At 42.9% G+C, this 17,125-nt stretch overlaps 1 protein-coding gene across 2 annotated transcripts in view; it reads right to left on the reverse strand.

Moving 5' to 3' along the window:
* Nucleotides 1–17,125, reverse strand: part of LOC1280747 (neuroligin-4, X-linked) — a 154,399-nt gene that overhangs the window by 51,609 nt on the left and 85,665 nt on the right. Inside the window, exons 3-5 of one of the 2 annotated variants that reach the window (XM_061657115.1) lie at nucleotides 16,223–16,938; nucleotides 15,919–16,041; nucleotides 5,171–5,312 (exon numbers count right to left, since the gene is read on the reverse strand). In XM_061657115.1, the coding sequence (XP_061513099.1) occupies nucleotides 5,171–5,312; nucleotides 15,919–16,041; nucleotides 16,223–16,516 (559 nt within the window). In that variant the 5' untranslated portion in view covers nucleotides 16,517–16,938. Of the gene's footprint in view, nucleotides 1–5,170; nucleotides 5,313–15,918; nucleotides 16,042–16,222; nucleotides 16,939–17,125 lie in introns of those variants that run through there. The other variant, XM_061657116.1, reaches the window with a different exon arrangement.

Here is a 17,125-nt window from a genome sequence, read left to right on the forward strand (position 1 = left end):
GTTAAAGTTGAAATTCAATTATCATTTATCATTTGCTACAAGTATCCCACTTGCATCCCACTGCGCTGCCACTACGAGGAGGACATTGGACACACACACACAGAACGCACGCTTCCGTTCGAGCGGAAGCGTACTCGAACAACATCCTACGCTTGACGACAAGAAATACGGTTCGTTCTTCCGGCATACGTACGGCACACCGCAGAGACCAGCAAGGATGAGAGAGGGAGAGAGAAAACAAGAACGCCCGTGAACGTCTGGACGGCATGGGAGCCACAAAAAAAAACAGAAGGAAATTTTGCACATAATGTAGATAAATTGTCGTCCAGGGCAGCGTCCTCACCATCGGAAGAACGATTGCAAATACGAAATTCGAAACAAATAAAAACGCAAAGCACCGAATTGTATTCAAATTAATGAGAAAAAGATTTGTGTCAATGTTCTGCCCGGAAAAAGGAAAAGGACAGAACCGCTTTTGCTAGAGTAGGAGGTGTGTGTGTGTGTTCGAGGTGTTCCTAACGACACTGCTGCAAGGGCAACAGATGCTGCTTGCGGCTGAACGGCAGTCATCCGCTTTTAGTTATTCTTGAACATGTTTATTCACCTTTTCGGAAAGCGAATGCTTTGCAGCGAATCGTGTAAACAATTGGTGTCGGGAAAGTGTAGTGAGACTGGAGATGTTCTGGAGACAACGACCGATGCTATAATAACCTTGAAGTATAAGAGATTAAAGCATTTGGGGTGTAATCAATAATAAAACGTTACTTTCAACAGTTCGACCAGTTGTTGATGATGATACAATTCTCAGAAATATCTTCGTACCTTGCTCATGTTGTCCTTTTCTTTTTAGTACTTTTTTGTGAAACGTTTTAACGTTTTAATGCAGGACTATGTTTTGGCAGATAAATTCAAGAAACCAATTCGTTCATGGTAGATTCATATTTGCCGGAGTTGTAAAGAAATTCGTGTAAAACATGTTTTCCAAACAAAATACTCAAAATATTTGTGCCAACTTATGCTTTCGTACAGCAGCTTTAGCAGAATTAATTGCTGAATGGACTAAAACCTACGATTTTTTTGCCTTGCAATTCAAAAATGTTCCAATGAAACCGCTTTTAACAGTTGTCAAAGTTTCATTGTAATTTGCATTGTGTACTTGCATCCATCGCTCATTCCTGTGGGTCGAAAATTCTACCCCAAAACCTAGATAAACCATGGCAAGAAAAGTTTTGCATTGAACATGCTCCTAATCGAAAACAACATCACCATCATCCCGGCATCATCATCATCATCATCATGATCGTCTCACAAGCTAACGTCTGCCGCCAGCGTTCTCTACAGCGTCAAAAGCAAACCAGAACGATCCAATCAAACCAAGCTAAACGACCGAGAAGCTGATTCCACGAAAGTTTGCACTATTTCCCACTACACCAAAGCTACACCGCTCCTCAACACATGGCTGCCAGGGAGAGCCAGCCAGGGAAGAAGTTTGCGGTTTGTGGGCGCTACGAGCTCGTACGAGTTTTTGCCGCTTGCTTTGAATTTTGCCCATTTATCGACGTTTGAAGCATCCGCTTCTCGTGCCACCGGCCTCATTCACTCTCTCTCTCTCTCTCTCTCTCTCTCTCTCTCTCTCTCTCTCTCTCTCTCGCTCTCTCTCTCTCCGTATGAGTCATGTATTTTGCGTTGAAATAACCATAAAATATGCATTACTGTTGAAGCTGCTTGGCCGGAAAACGGCACGGTTCGCCTTGGCTGCCAATTGCAGCTCCCTAAAAAAGTTTCCCTACCGTTTCCGCCGTGCCACGAACGGCAAAACTCACCACTACTACTACCGTTACAAGGGCGTAAGGTGTTGGTACAGATTTTTCACCCAAATCTATGCACAAAAAAACCCACACAAGCATGCCCATCACCAGCCCCGTCCGTGTGACCCCGAGGTGGTAAAATTGAATTTACCTTTACCATATTTATTCGGTTAGACGTAATTTCATTGCTGTCGACTTTTGCCCCGTTCCCCCCTTTCTACCCAACCCTACTTCACTGCTCTGTCAATGAATGGAGAGGGGGGGGGGGGAGGAAGCGAATGATTTGACGGACGGGAAAGTTAATTCACTGCGATGGGTGCGGCTCATTTGGGAGCTTGTTTGCCTGTGCGCTTCAATTTCCGTGCCACCTTTTGTGTTGCGTTACGCTTTTGACAGCTTCCTGGTGGCGGGAGGCATCTTAAAATTTCTCAAAAGCTGTGAAGGACCCTTACCATGTTGTGTATATGGGTGCATGTGTGTGGAACATACATATTTACACGCACCCTAAACGTCAAGCGTTAAGCGCCACCGAAGTGATGAGATAAATTGAAAATAACACATTCAAAACAGCACTCACCCACACACTTCCTCCTAAAACGTATTCACGTACGCAAAACGGTTCAAAAATCTCTACATGCGCGTTTTTCCTTGCTACGCTTCTTGGCACATGGATGGCGTATGGATGATTTATTTTGCGAATTTTATTATCAAGCGTACATAAATCGAATTGCGTCGCTGTTCTCTATCTCTTTCTCTCTCTGAACCGTGGGTGGGTCGACTTGTAATGAAATGAAACGATAAAAATAATGCACACCCACACACACACGCATACAAACTCAAACTGATGTTGTGGACCACCATTACGGGATTAAAGAAACCAAACCGATCAACTCACACTCCAGCACTCCATACGCGTCGGTGGGGCTTTGTGATGTGTTTGCCTGTTCGTGCGCAACTGTTCACACAATGAGGAGAAAATGCATAAACAGCGAAATCGAATCTCATTGCCTTTGTAAAAGTTATCGCTTTGATTTTCGGTCGATTGCAGTGCGCATAAAAGCGGGAATCGTAAAATTACAATCTCAAATACTGTTGATTAGGGAAAATAAATGATTAGGATGAAAAATCCAACCCCTTTCAACAATTTTTGGGAAAACATGAGCTCTTTTTGTGCTCATTTTAAGCGATCACCTCTGGATGCCAACAACAAGAGCGATTCAGGCTCATGTACATGTATGCTTTAAAACAACGTCACACTCATCGTATCTTCTCATGCTGTGCATTCACCAAGAAACAAGATACATTTTGGTTTACCACCATCATTCGATCCGCCCATGTCGAAAACCCGATGCGATACGCTCGTTAACGGTCCTCTCTTCAGCAAGCAGGCCACACACCAGGCTCTAATCTCCCGTTTTCGCAAGCCCCTGGTGACTAATCTGTTTAAAGCATCGTAAAATTAGGTTCGAAGCTTCGCCCCACTATTTAGTCGACATGGGTAAAGCGGTAGCTCATCTGATAATGACCACCTTTTCGCCATTTTCGCCCGGCCTGCCCTTTGCCAACCAAACTCTCCAGTTGGCCATATATCTGAGGTTGATGACGGGGTGTGCCCAACCCAACCCGACACGGGCAATCCCGGCTGGCAGTGCCGCACGGGAGCTTAATAGTGGGACAATAGATTAAATTTTATAACTACAATTATGACGCTACGTCGAGGCACCGGGCTACCCCTTTTTGATGGGGGTTGTGCATTCGCAGTTCCGGGCCGGTAGCGCCGGTTTCTACCAGAGATGCTGGTTCGGGGTCCTATGTACTTTATAATTTCCCACCTTTTGATAGCTCCATTTCTTTGGCATGTTAAGGTGGCACTTTTCTTATCGTGCGCCTCGGCCGGGCAGGTTCCTAATGCTAGGAAAGGTGCTATTATTTTCTCGTTTCACACATCATTCCACCAAACAGAGGCATTCAGATAAAAAAAAATCGTATTATTCTTGAGGTGTGAGAGAAAACAACCTACGGCAGAGATAAGGAGTATTAGTTTTGAACCGATTTAAATTTACAACCGATTGTTTAATTGACCAGGTTTTAGATCGAAATTGGACATTTTGAAACAATCTACACTATCAAAGATATTTCATGAGCTTGGATAAAAATATTGCCAAAAGCAATCAGCAACAGTCGTCTTTACTGATATCTGAGTTAAAATTTCACAATTGCCGACAATGTGCTTTACGAATAACCGAAAATACAATAAACTTTAGTTTTGGTCGAATTTTAGGCAAAATGGTTTGCCAAGATCGTACTCCAACAATGCGAGATATCAGCTTAATCAAACAAACATTTACAAAGCTTTTATCAACCTTATTTTATCATTGCTTTACGGCGCAAATACAGATGTATGTACAAAGTATGAAAACACGTATCAACGAAAAATAAAATCAAATTAATAGAGTAAAAAATTCGAGTAAAATCACCAAACAAATGCGACGATGTACTCTAACTTGTAAGTGTAAGCTGTTGTATAAGATTCTTAAGTTGAATGGTTAAGGAGTTAGCCAACAAACCTTGATTTGCTTTGTTAGCAAATATTCAAATGTAAGAAAATATTTTTGAAGCTCAGCTCGAACAACTCCACTTTCAAAATGTATAGTTCCTGCCTAACAGTCCACCATTCCAACAAATACCAACCACTTCCACCAAGTCTCACCCTGAGAACAAAGTCAACTGCTAACAAACAATCATTGTTCAACTGCATTCAACATAGAAAAAACTTCCACAAAAGTACCGATTGTACTTTACAACAGAAAGTCCTGCCCCATCCCGCCGCGAGCGTTACTTTGTGCGTCAAAGTCAAGGCAACTTGTTTGTTGGCCTGCGATAAAATTGTTTGTTCAGTGTGCTCCTGGGCTGCTGACCTCATTTCTCCAGCCGGGATGCAAAAAAAAAACAATATCCAATTCCGCTCTACCAACTCGCCACACGCTCAACCGAGGTCAACCAATCTCACCAAACAAACGGCGATGAATATTACAAACCATAACCTTACGGTTGCTAGGGGAACTCTAAGAAACCTCGAAATGTTCTCGCCGGCTCTTCCGACCTTGCTCTGTTACACCCCGGCGTTGTATTTTGGGCTTAGCAAAGGCTTGTGTGCTGCAGCAGTACTTCCTTCCAATCCAAGGGTACCTTATAGTGATCCAATTTATGGTCGATGAGTGCGGAATTTATCACCCTCCGTTCACAGCCAGCCCGACAGGGCGCGGCCAATCGAATCGGCGACTTACATGAGGTGAAGCTATGGAATGGAATTGCTGGAAAATCGGTGGAAAGAGAAGAGTGCGACAAAGACTGTAGCTTACCACTTCCGGGGACGTAAATGTTGAGCGTCAGACAGTCCTCGCTCTGGTTCGCTAGCAGTGGCTGCAGTCGCTTCAGATGCTGGTAACGCCCCTTCGGCATCGAGAGCAGTGCCGCCGTCCGATTGCTGATGTCGGGGAAGCTCTGCAAAAGGAATGGTAAAGCGTAAAGGATTAGCGGCTGTCACTGGGTAACTACAGTGTGAGAGAGAGACTGTGTGTGTTTGTGTGTGTAACAATCATCAAGCGAAATGGGAATGGGTAGAAAACATACACATATATGAGAGTTATGAACAGCCATATCCTGTTCGGGGTATGGGTACGATACTGGCGGGCAATGCTGCAATCTGCTCCCAGACGGTAAGGGCTCGATGATAAAACGGTGCCCCGCGGCCACTACCGGCTTAATGGAAATGTTCAATTTGGAAAAACGAACTACCGAGACAGACCGAGATGCCCGCTGACGGTGCCGGCAGGCACGGTTTGCTGATGTCACGAAGCGTGGCCGGGCTGCAAGCGCGCGCGCACACACACCGTACACCGCACACCGATGGAGCCAAAGTGCAATTTGCAGTTTCTGGTTGCAGTGATTTACTGACCGTTTTTGCTTGGTTCGTCCTTCGCTCCTTGCCGTTGAGCGTTGGCTCCGGAAAAAAGGGATAGATTTTAAAATTGATCTCAAAATCTGAAACCCGTCGAGAAGGGGCCCTATTTGTCCGGGAGGGAAAGAGAGCTCGAATGAAAGGTCTTTCGATTTGGGATAATTTTCCCAACAATCAGGTTCTTGTTTTTCGACCAATTTGCAGCACGAGTTCGTAACGAGATGATGCATCATCTCGAGTTGTGGGTTTTTTTTTGCAAGATCGGTTTGCACAACGGTGGGACCACAGATAGCGGACGGCGTTGGAGTGTTGATTGCACTTAAGCAGCAGTCTGGTAAACAAACCAATCTGTTTCGTCGAATGGTCGGGGCGCTGATCGAGTGGGATTTTTGTTTCAGCGAAGGAGCGTTTACCCGACGGGGATATTCATAAGTGGTCTAGCGACCCTTGAGCAGGGTTAGAGAGCGGTTTGGTCTGAGTCTGAACCGCGGTGAACCGGGGGTTTGTTTGCTGATGTTTTCAGCTTTGCCAACTGTTTATCGATCAATTAGGAGAATTTAATTAAACTGAGCCCGGCGTTGAAAGGGTCACAGCATAATGTATTCCCCGAATAAGATGGTCGTCAGCTTTAACAAAGATCATTGGATTTGTCTTAATTAAAATGAGGATTGACACTTTGATGTCAAGATTGTCCACGCTCCAATTTTGTGGGAAAGGTTTGTTTGTTTTTGCACCTGAACGGATACTTAGATTCAGAGGAACTTTTACAGGCCTATTATATACATCCAACGACTCTCGAATCCGACGGGAGCTCTAGAATCGAACGGGAGACTATTTGGTATTATATTCGCCGTTCGAATCGATGAAGGTTTCGTCGACTTTTTTGTTCTAGTTCCAGCGTGCTTGACGCGTTGACTTTGACAGCGTGCTGATATGATACCATATTTTTCTGTCATTTAATTCTTCACTTAATGATCTGTTTTAATGCCATTCCAAAGACATGATTAGGTTGATTTTGGATCCTAAATAAAAGTCGGTAATAATAGATAAAACTAATAGATAATAGGTCCACCAATGTTCTGAAAAGTATCTTGCTGTCCTTGGTAAGCGTCGAAGTAGCCTTACACACCAAATTCTGGATAATGTGTTTACCACGATTTGATTTTAAACACATTATCACATTATATAAAAAATTAAGTTCTAGTTTCTTGTAGAAAATTTAAGACGTTTCAAGTTACTAGAATCAATCAAAACTACTTTAAACCATAAATTGATAGCTGTTTAACACTCTGTATTTATATTACTTTAACTAGCATTATCCAGAAATTGCTTGCAGAATTTATACAGATAAATGTAATATCCAAACAGACACATACATCCATAAAAACCTTTAACACATCTGCCTTTTTGCATGATTATTTCATGCATCAAAATGCCCGAAAGTGATTTCCAATGCAACGGACCTAGAGTAATCCTAACAAAAGCTCACTCACACGCTTTCATCTAAAGAAAAAAATACACACCGAAACCAGTAGCCAAACGTGCAATATGCACAGTGAGAGAAAGAGAGACAGAGCGTTTGCATTCGGGTAAGTATGCACTGTGCTCAACTCTTTAACTCAGACATTCCAGAACATGCAGCCATCGTTCGATCGTGGTCCGTAAGCAGCGCCCTTGGCCAAACATCTGCATAAAAACGTACACTTCATTTCTTTCTGTCAGCATTCCGATGATGAAAGCTAAGGAACGAACTACAAACACTCCTTGTTAGCAGCACATATAAGACTTCAAGGCAGGAAGAAACCTCCACACCATAGCATGCAAGCCCTTCAGCGTTCAGATTATTGATCGAAGCATGGTTTAGGTTGTGTAGAAGCCCGTTGTTAAATGGAATTCCGTTCCATTTTAGCAGCAGACGCAACCATCTGCATCCATCCTGTGGTAGAACGCATCGCATCCAGCAAGCACCACCAAAACCTCCTTAAATCCACCCCAATAACACACGCTCGCAGGCACACTTTTACAGGCTTTGCGTGTTCGGTTTCCGGAAAGGTTCAGCTCTTCAGGCGCAAACCTCTGCAGTGATGCTTTCTCGCAAGAGTTGGCAACTTTCTACGAGATCTTCCCCCCCACGTTCCCCCATAAGAAAAAAAACCGCAAGCATTGGACAGTGAAGCAGTTTGAAGCTGGCTGGCGTTCCGCTGGATAAGGATGAGGTCAGGGCAAACTGGTCGGAAAATTGGAAACTTCGTTTTCCGCAGTATGCACTTCACTTTTATCGAAATTAAAAACCGATGACGATGCTGGAATCTCTCGAGCCGCTGCTTCAACCGACCGTACAGGATCGTCTTCCCATTTGCTCGGTTGGCACAACCGTTTGCGGCATGACACAGCGTCCGCTGCCCCGCCCATCGCGCCATCGGTGAAGTAATATTTGTAACGATAATGAGAAAAATTTTCACTCTCGCAAAACTTATGATGGTTTATCGACGGCTATGTGTCGGCAGCATTGGCGCTTCGCCCATTGCCAGCCTCTCAAATTGTTACCTCAGCGTCTTGAGCGAGGCAGAAACCGCCGGTGGTGCCAATAAACACGCCCATCCTACACTCGAGCAAATGACTCTTTATCGGCACACGTTTCTGTGTACTGGCACCATCAGCCTTCGATACACACACACACACACACACACACATTATCTGGAAGATGCTCTGAGTCGCCAAAACTCGTCATCCGCAGCACGCCGGAAGAGCGGGCGTTGAGTGATGGATGAATATTGACTTTTATCCCGGGGGCCATCTTCGTATGTTTCCAGGCGCGTGTCCTCATGGAGGTGAAGTGAACGATATCGATCAAGCCCTCGCTGAAAGACGACGCAGGAAAGGTGTCATAAATGACTTGTCTGAGGGAAGGACGTTTCTTCCTGCACGTACTAGCGCAACTCGATTAGATCCTTCGGCCCATCCGTTTGCTTTGCCGTTCCGATTTTTCGCAAACGTGGCCAGTTAGGTACTGCTCAAGTGTTCTTCCCAAGGATCCGGGCAAGAGCGCTTACTGTGCCACGAGAGAAGGTGGGATGAAAACTTTCCAAACCTCAATCCACTGCTCCACCGTTTCCGTATATTGATCATCGTTTTCCTGGCTTCGGTTCGGTTTGGCTCGGCGCACGAACGAGGAAGCGACGGGTAAAGCCGTTCCAGCAAGTGCCTTAGTTAGGTAAATGGAGAGGAATGCTCTTTGCGATGCCGATGGCGTACGGTGGGAAGAAAAGAAGAGTTTAAAAGATTATCTGCATCCATTCGAGAGGTGTCGTTTGCTGCACACAGCGAGGCACTGCGATGTGTTGGGACCGTACGGAAACAATTCTCGCCCTGCAGATAAGTGTTCGGTGCGGGACCGTTTCGGTACGAAGGCAATGAGAAGCAGAACCAGCAATGAAAAAAAAGTGCCACCTCCTCCTTGCTTCGTTTGACGACCGGGGGAAATGGCTTCAATAATTGAAATTGCAATATTACCATCCCGTAACACATGATTCTGTATGCGCGATTGCACAGGGGAGCAAGTGGGAGCAAGTGTGTCGAGAATGTGCACTTTAGAGGGTTTGAAAAGACGCCATGTAAGAGTGAAGCCAAAATATTGATCCATGAAGAAAACTATCGAATTGATGTAATGATAAACAGAGTAAACAGATTTTAACATACATTTTTTTGAGTACAGTTAAAGATTCGCGTTTGGTGAGAGTAGTGTTCAGGACAGTGGTCTCCAACATGCGGTCCGATGGACCATTTGTGATCCTTGGCGTAAACAGGCGTTTGATCCGCAAAACGTTTGATTTTATAAAAAGAAAAGCTTATTCAAATACACATCGCTCATTTTTTTCCCAAAAAAATAAGATTAAATGTTGAACAGGCATGCCTAGAATGATATGGAAAATATTTTTAATCAAACAGCTATGAACTTTGTCTACTAAATATGTTCACTTATTATGGATCGGCCGCGGTAAATGTTTTTGTAAACACATGTGATCCGTGATCCTAAAAATATTGAAGACCACAGGGCTAGGACATTGTGCGATTGTATAAAATATATGAAAGTCATATAGGTTAAATGTATCAATAATTGCTATTCTATCCCATCAAGATACTGATTTCACTCCGGTAGAAATAATCATTGGGAAAAAGGTCCAAAGTCTATATGATTTCATGAAACCTAGAATGTGTACAACAGTACCAATTATGGCTGTAAGCCAAAATTCATGGACCAAAATTTTATTTTGTGACATTGTTTCGACTCATATCAAGTAGTTAGAAGTTCGCTGCTGGAAAATAAACTATATAACCACCAATAAATACATTATATTAAAAGTTTCGTACCACCGTTTCCTATCACTGGTTGTGTTACTAGACATGCTCCATAAATGAGACAATTGATAGAGCGTATTATAAAAGAAAAATAAACACGTTTTAACAAATAAAAATTTAACTAAAATAGCCCAAATAGTCAAAATAATAAAAGGCTAATAATAGACAGTAAAGGCTCTCAAGGGACGAATGCGGCCCGAGGACTGTAGTTTGAAGATCCTAAATCCAGAGCAGTGTATTTTTGAAGTGGCTTTGAACTCAAATTTTCAAATCAAATTTGAAATAAATAACGAAACAAATAATTTGAGCTAGCAGATTTTTTATTTTTCTCATTTAAATCATTGGTCGTTGTATATTTTTTTACTAAAAGTATTGTACGAAAATTAAAATAATGTACATCTCACAGTTTACTCGCTTTATCTTGCTTTCAATCTTATTTGCAACCGTGTCTGCAAATACTTGACTACTTTGAATGAAAATAACCATCTTATTCTTCTCCACCTTCCTGCCAAAGAAAGAGTTGGTGATGAAAATTTCATGATACTTCAGTTTGCCATTTTTATCGCTTGTACCCCCTTGCTGCCGTCCGTCCGTTTTCCATCTACCTCTAGCAGCTCCAAGCCTACGCCGCTTCGATAGCCTTGAGGCCTCGTTTGTTGTGGTTATGGAAAACAGGGGGAAAATAAAAAAGTACAAAGATGAATAAAAATGTCATCTTGCTGCCGCTAGCGGCCACCCTTACTAGTAGGTAGGCCCCTAGTCGCCCGGTTAGCAAATCTTCTCTGTCTCGGTTGCAGCGTAACCAAACCGGCGTTTGCCTTTAATGGTTTCCCATTTCCTTTCGCCATATGCGAGACTTGTAACGAGCGTTGAGCAAAAAGGAAGCTGGCAAAACTTTACCTCCGGGATTAGTAGAGGGCCACCATACAAAAACACCCACCAACAGCCATTCGTTGGCAAAAGGACCGAGTTTTCTTCGAGCAATTCGCTCATCAGTGCAAACGAAACGGTGTCTACACATGTGGATGACTGTGTGTGTGTGTGTGTCTTTATGAAAGAGAAAAACCTGGTAAAATATTGTAATGATTGTGTCGAGTTCTGGGCCGGGGCCCTGGGCCCGCATCCCATCCCCGTTGGGTGTGCCTAAGAAAAGCAAGTACCACTTCCCGAACCGGGTACGTTTGGCAGCGTTGCCCCGTTAAACGTGAACGTGTCGGTCGTTGCACGGGATGGATATACCGTTTACACACGATGTGTGTATGAGAATGACCCGTCGCGCCATGCCACCAGGCAAAAGAAGCGAAATGGGTCTGACGATGATGTGTGCGAATTAAAGCGGAAACAGATGGGAAACGCGCCGGCAAAGACAGGACAGACCGGCAGTTGGCTCCATACCTCGGGGCACTTTCGGCATTTTCCTACACCCGAGCAGCTTATTTTTCATTAGCCATTTGTCGACAATTTAATGCAACGAGTGTTTCCTGCCTGTCTGCCTGCCACCTTTGCCTTTTGAGCTCGTTTCGCGTAAGCAAAGATTTTGAACGGTTGCTCACGTTTCACTGCGCAGTGGTCGTGTTCGCCCTTACTTCCACACCAAACTAGGCGGCATTTTGTAAAGTCATGAAATTGACCTGAATTTTTGACGAAGCAAGTGACCGAACGCTGGTCGGTGTTCCCGCGAGACGGCAAAACTTTGCTTCCATTCGGGATTTAACTTTTTCCTGTTGTTTTTTTGTGTGTGTTCCCCATGGAACAAATTGCTTTTCCAAGTGGCTTACACGGTGTGCTTGCAATTTGTTAGCTAAATGATTTATATAATTGAGCGTACCAGCTGGTCGGGGAGTTGTCGTTTTTGTTCTAGCAGTTAATTTCTTTACGACAAAGCATCCAATGCAAGCAAAAAAAGACTCTTTGCACATGAGAATTGCAGCTAGCAGAAAATGCTTGTGTGAAATGTAACATAAGCTAATGCACTTGTTTCCTTTCATTTTTAATTTATGAAATATTTAATGTGGAAAAAACTGACATGGCGTAATCCTTCGTTGGATGCATGGATGACGTACGTGAATACTATTTTTGGCTTGAAAAAATTAATCTCTTGTACTCGGGAGGATTCAAGTTGTACACTTTCCTGTCGAGCTGTTTCACAAAGCAACAAAATGTTGGACTACAGTTTATGGTGGTTAAGTTAGGGAAAAAGGGCAGTATTACTCTTCACTCGTGCATTTGTTAGAACGGAAACAATAGTGAGGCGTAGCGTGGTAACAGAATAATTTTGCATAGTGCTCACTACATCACAGTGCTTAATATTTAATTGAAACAAAAAGCAAAACGATGATGAGAAGGACGATGCTAGTTTTTTTTTTTCGTTTATTTTGGTTGTTTTTATGCAATCATAAATGAGTATAATTCAAGTGAAATTTGAAAAAAAAAAAACATGTTATTTAATGGTCTCATTTCAAATTTAGCAAAAAAATAGCATTATGAACATCTAACAGGATATAAAATAATGAGTTCAGGATCAGGATCGATGTCGATTATCGATGACAATTTTGAAAGTTCTGGTTCATGATACGTCCAATGTGTAAGGTAAAACAGGATTTAATAGATTTTTGATTAAAAAAGTTTGCTTGTGTAAAACCTCGAATTTTACCAATTTGAATTAAACGATCAAGTTATAACAAAGGCACAAAATCGCAAAGTAGAAGAATAAACAGAAGGCTCAAGATGTTGTCCGTACAACGATCCGTAAACGAATGATCTTTATTTTGACATTCAGATTATCTCACAGTTGTCACGGTGATGGTCATATTCTGATCCGGCATATTGGGCACTATGGTCTTATCAGGGGTCAAATCTCCAGGATATTACACTGGGTTGAATCCTTTTTAGTCTATAATTTTTAAGAACATTTTATTGATTTTAGAGGACCGTCCTGATGATACAGTCGTTAACTCGTACGACTTAACAACATGTCCGCCATGGCTTCAAGCCTCAAACAGACCGTGGCCTCATACGTAGGACTAATTATCCTGCTATGATAACAATAACTGAAAGTTCTGAAACACTGAAAGTCAAGGTCACTTCACTAATGGGTACAGACAGGCCTTGACAGACGACCGGTAGTAGTTTGTAGTTTGTAGTGCCAAAGAAGAAGAAGATTGGTTTGAGAGTAATGATTGTAATGATTTCGATGTTTTTAAATATATCACATATGTTTTATCTGCCATTAAATTAATGATAACATCTTCGAATCATCACTTTAACACTTTGACCGCCAGCCTGACGTCACAGTTTTTGAGTGAGCACGTAGCGCATGGCAAGAGAGCGATGAGAGCGACAGTTTCTCGTGCGATGGTTATCACTCTTTTGTTTCATGGCGATAAGCGGCGTAGCACATGTCGTTCTCGTTCTCTCTTTCCTACCCCATTCGTTCTCAAGAGAATCACTGAGCGTCAAATGCAAAGCTGAACGGTGAGCAAAACCGTCATGCGAATTTATATGACACGGCGCTTAAAGTGTTAAACACTGCAGCACTACATTTTAAACATAAATAACCAGGCGCCTCCATGATTTAAAAATAATTGTTTTATTATTCCTTTTTTATATCAAGTTTTTCTTTTCACTCACATTTATTCAAATCAAATGTAGGCTTCATTTGTCCCAACAGCTATTAAAATTAAAAATTAATCACATGAACATGAAAACTATAATAAGCAAAAGAACAAAATTATTCGCATCTAGCTTAAAATGAGCAGCTTCATTCCAGATTTAAAAGTACTTCGTTATTTCACCTTCTTCCACAGTCAGTTTCATAAAAAAGCAAGGCAAGCAAATTACGCAAAAGTAAACTCACTCCCGCACGATTGCACTTTATGCCAACCCGATAAAGCTCCAGCGCTCGTTCGCCCACAACCAACGCGAAACGACAACCAACCAGATTGCACCGGTGTGCCCGGGAGACGGTGAAAAAATTATGATATTAATTTCCTGAACAAGTGCCGCCAGTGCACATTAAGCACGAACTGGCGCACACACAGTGGACTAAAATATTTCACTTTTGAATTGAATAAAAGTGCCCTGCTGTCCATGGACGGCAGTGCAATTGCCGGTTGGAATTTTGCTTTTCTTCCTTACTGGTACTTCCCTTCCTGCCCTTCTCGGGGAAAAAAATCCATAAAGCTGGGCAAGTCTGGACCAGATTGAAGCCTTCGAAAAACGGCACACTTTATTGCGGTGCAATCCTTACGCTCAATGTAAGACAGTTGGTGAGCGAAGGGCAAAGAGAGAAGCAAAAACAACGAGCTCACTCCATCTTGGTGAGGAAATGGAAAATGATGCTGACCATCTTTCACCGGACGACCGACGTAAGTGAAATGCGAGCTGTGAGAGTTACTTTGGCACCAGCATTTCTAGAATACGCCGGCGTTTTGAGCAATGGGGTGAATTTTGTCCTTCAGTGGCTGGTTGAGAATTTTGCCGGATAAGTGGGACAATTTTTATTCCGTACTTTTGTTTGGATTCGGTTTTTTCTATTTTTTTATTTTTTACTTCTTTTCCAACGCTGTTGTAAACCCATTTGCCAGTAGTGCTGAAACGACGATGATGGTACCATTTATCATCTACCAGCACGGACTGCAATCACGTCATCAGTGCGTTGAGGCAGGCACCGACCGTTGGGACCCCCTCTTTCGGTGCCCCTCTCAGCAGGACGGCAAACGTGCGCCGAATGCGAGAAACGGAATCGTCTCATCAGCGACCATTAGGCACGGATTTGATGGCGTGCGTGCTGGGCGCCTTAAGTCAGCCGCCCATTTACTTTCCATTCAACGCCGGCAGAACTGGTAGATAATGGGTTTATTGAAATATTTCCTCCCGTGAAGCAGGCACACTTTTCCGCTGAAGAACGGTTCCTTGCTGTGTTTCCTGGCCACATCATTAGAGAGTAATTGATTATATTACATAGTGACGTTTGTTTTGAGACCACTGAACATTAATAATTGGTTTGGGTTTTGTTTTCAGCGGTTTTGTATCCAAAAGCTTGCTTTAATAAACGTTATGAGCATTTGAAGGAAATATATTCGCATTTGAACTACCATGCGTCTCCATTTCCTATGAAATAAAGGACTTTCAATTGCCCCTTCGCATGACCTTGTCTTTTCGTATCACAAAAATTGAAACAAATATGTAGAACAAATTTAAATTAAAAAAAACACAATGAAAAATACAAGTAGTTGGTTTTAATTTATTTACTAGTAGAACACTTTACAGGTTGGGTACCCAAACAAATCATTAATACTTCCAATACTCAAAATTTATATATATTTCCATAAAAATAAACCAAAATTAAAATGAAATCAATATCGAATGTCAATATAAGTAAAACCATATTTATCAACGAAACATGTAGATTGTTTATTTTTATTATTTATCACTCAGAAGGAACATTACCTTATTTAAAAATGAATCATAATGCTATGCAGCATGAATGTTCCAATTCAAAAAGTTATTTTAAACTAATTTATCTTAAATTTTTGCAAGTCATAGAGATTGAAACTTAGCATGAGGCTGGATTGTTATGGAATGATTTTATGAAAAGTACCAGGCGCCTCCATTTTCATTAATTACCCACAAACATTTCAATTAAAAACTAATATACCATTAATTTAAGCGAATAAAGTAAAACTGTCAGTTGAATCATATACATTTTAAAATTTTAAATACATCAGTCACTTGCTTGTGCAGCTTAAACCAGTGTCAGAAACAGTAAATCACGTATGGCAAACTTACCTGTGGACACACCGAACCGAACGTATCCGCTAGCTTCGTTCCCTTCCACGGCGGAAGCTTCTTGGGTGGCTCAAAACGTAAACTTCCTATCGGAGGGGTTGCGTACGGCACTGCTTTAAAAACCTGTTTGTAAAAAATGACGGGAAAAAAAGCAGCACATACACTAACCATTTCACACCTTACGGCTACACTCTGAAAAACACTGCTTTCGCTCAAAACCATGCCCACTCACACACACGCGCGCGCGAGGGCGTGGTACTGAACACTGATCGAACACGAAACGTGCACCGTAAATTCAATTTACCTCCACTGGCTCGAGGTGCTTCGAGTTGAGCTCGAGAATGACGCCCCGAATGGCGCCCGACTTTGTATCGACGATGCGCGAGCTGTAGCGCGGTCCGGCCCGGGCAGGAGCGACGGCGAAGCTGCAGGCACACCACAGCACCCACAGCCAGATCGTGGCACGGGCTGGGACGAGTTTCGTTTGCAGCACGAACCCGGCACAGGACGTGACACGGCTGCTCACCTCCGGTTCCGGCTGCTGCTGCTGCTGACGGTCGTGGCGGTAGGATCGCTTTGGCCCATCGTGGGCCTGCATTGTACAGTGCGGTTAACGAATGGGGGAACATTACCGGTTCCCCACGTGAGGATCGGCCATTCTACACACGCGACGAACAACACGGTATGGGGTGGGGCCGGCCAGGATGACGGCAAGAACCTGCCCCACTCGGCATGCCGTTCTTATCCGGCTCGCGAGCGCGCCAGTAAATTCGACGGATTCAATTCACGGGTGCAATTAATATTCCTTACTCGGTTGCCAATTCAATTCCACCCGCACACCGAACACTGCATAATGGAGTAGAAATTATCTCTAGACAGTTCCACACCCGCCGCCAATTCACTTTCGTTAATCTTTGCACAGCACCATACGAATAACATATACCAACTGAAGAATGCAAATAAAAACAGGCAATGTATTAAAATTCCTTTTTCCTCAGTCGATGTTTTAGATGATAAAGTCTGCAAAGAAAAATGACGTATAAGAGTATCAGTAAATAAAGTAAATACAGTTGGATTATGTGAGATGGACGATAAGGTTATGACAATGTGTCTACGCTATTGGTACTTCAGTAGTGAACGCGTCGTGTCCATATGCGATTTCTGTAACCCAAGTTGCCAGTCGTTGCCACTAAATTTTGGTTCTAAC

Source organism: Anopheles gambiae, chromosome 3 (genome assembly GCF_943734735.2).
Source record: "Anopheles gambiae chromosome 3, idAnoGambNW_F1_1, whole genome shotgun sequence".
Lineage (NCBI taxonomy): Eukaryota > Metazoa > Arthropoda > Insecta > Diptera > Culicidae > Anopheles > Anopheles gambiae.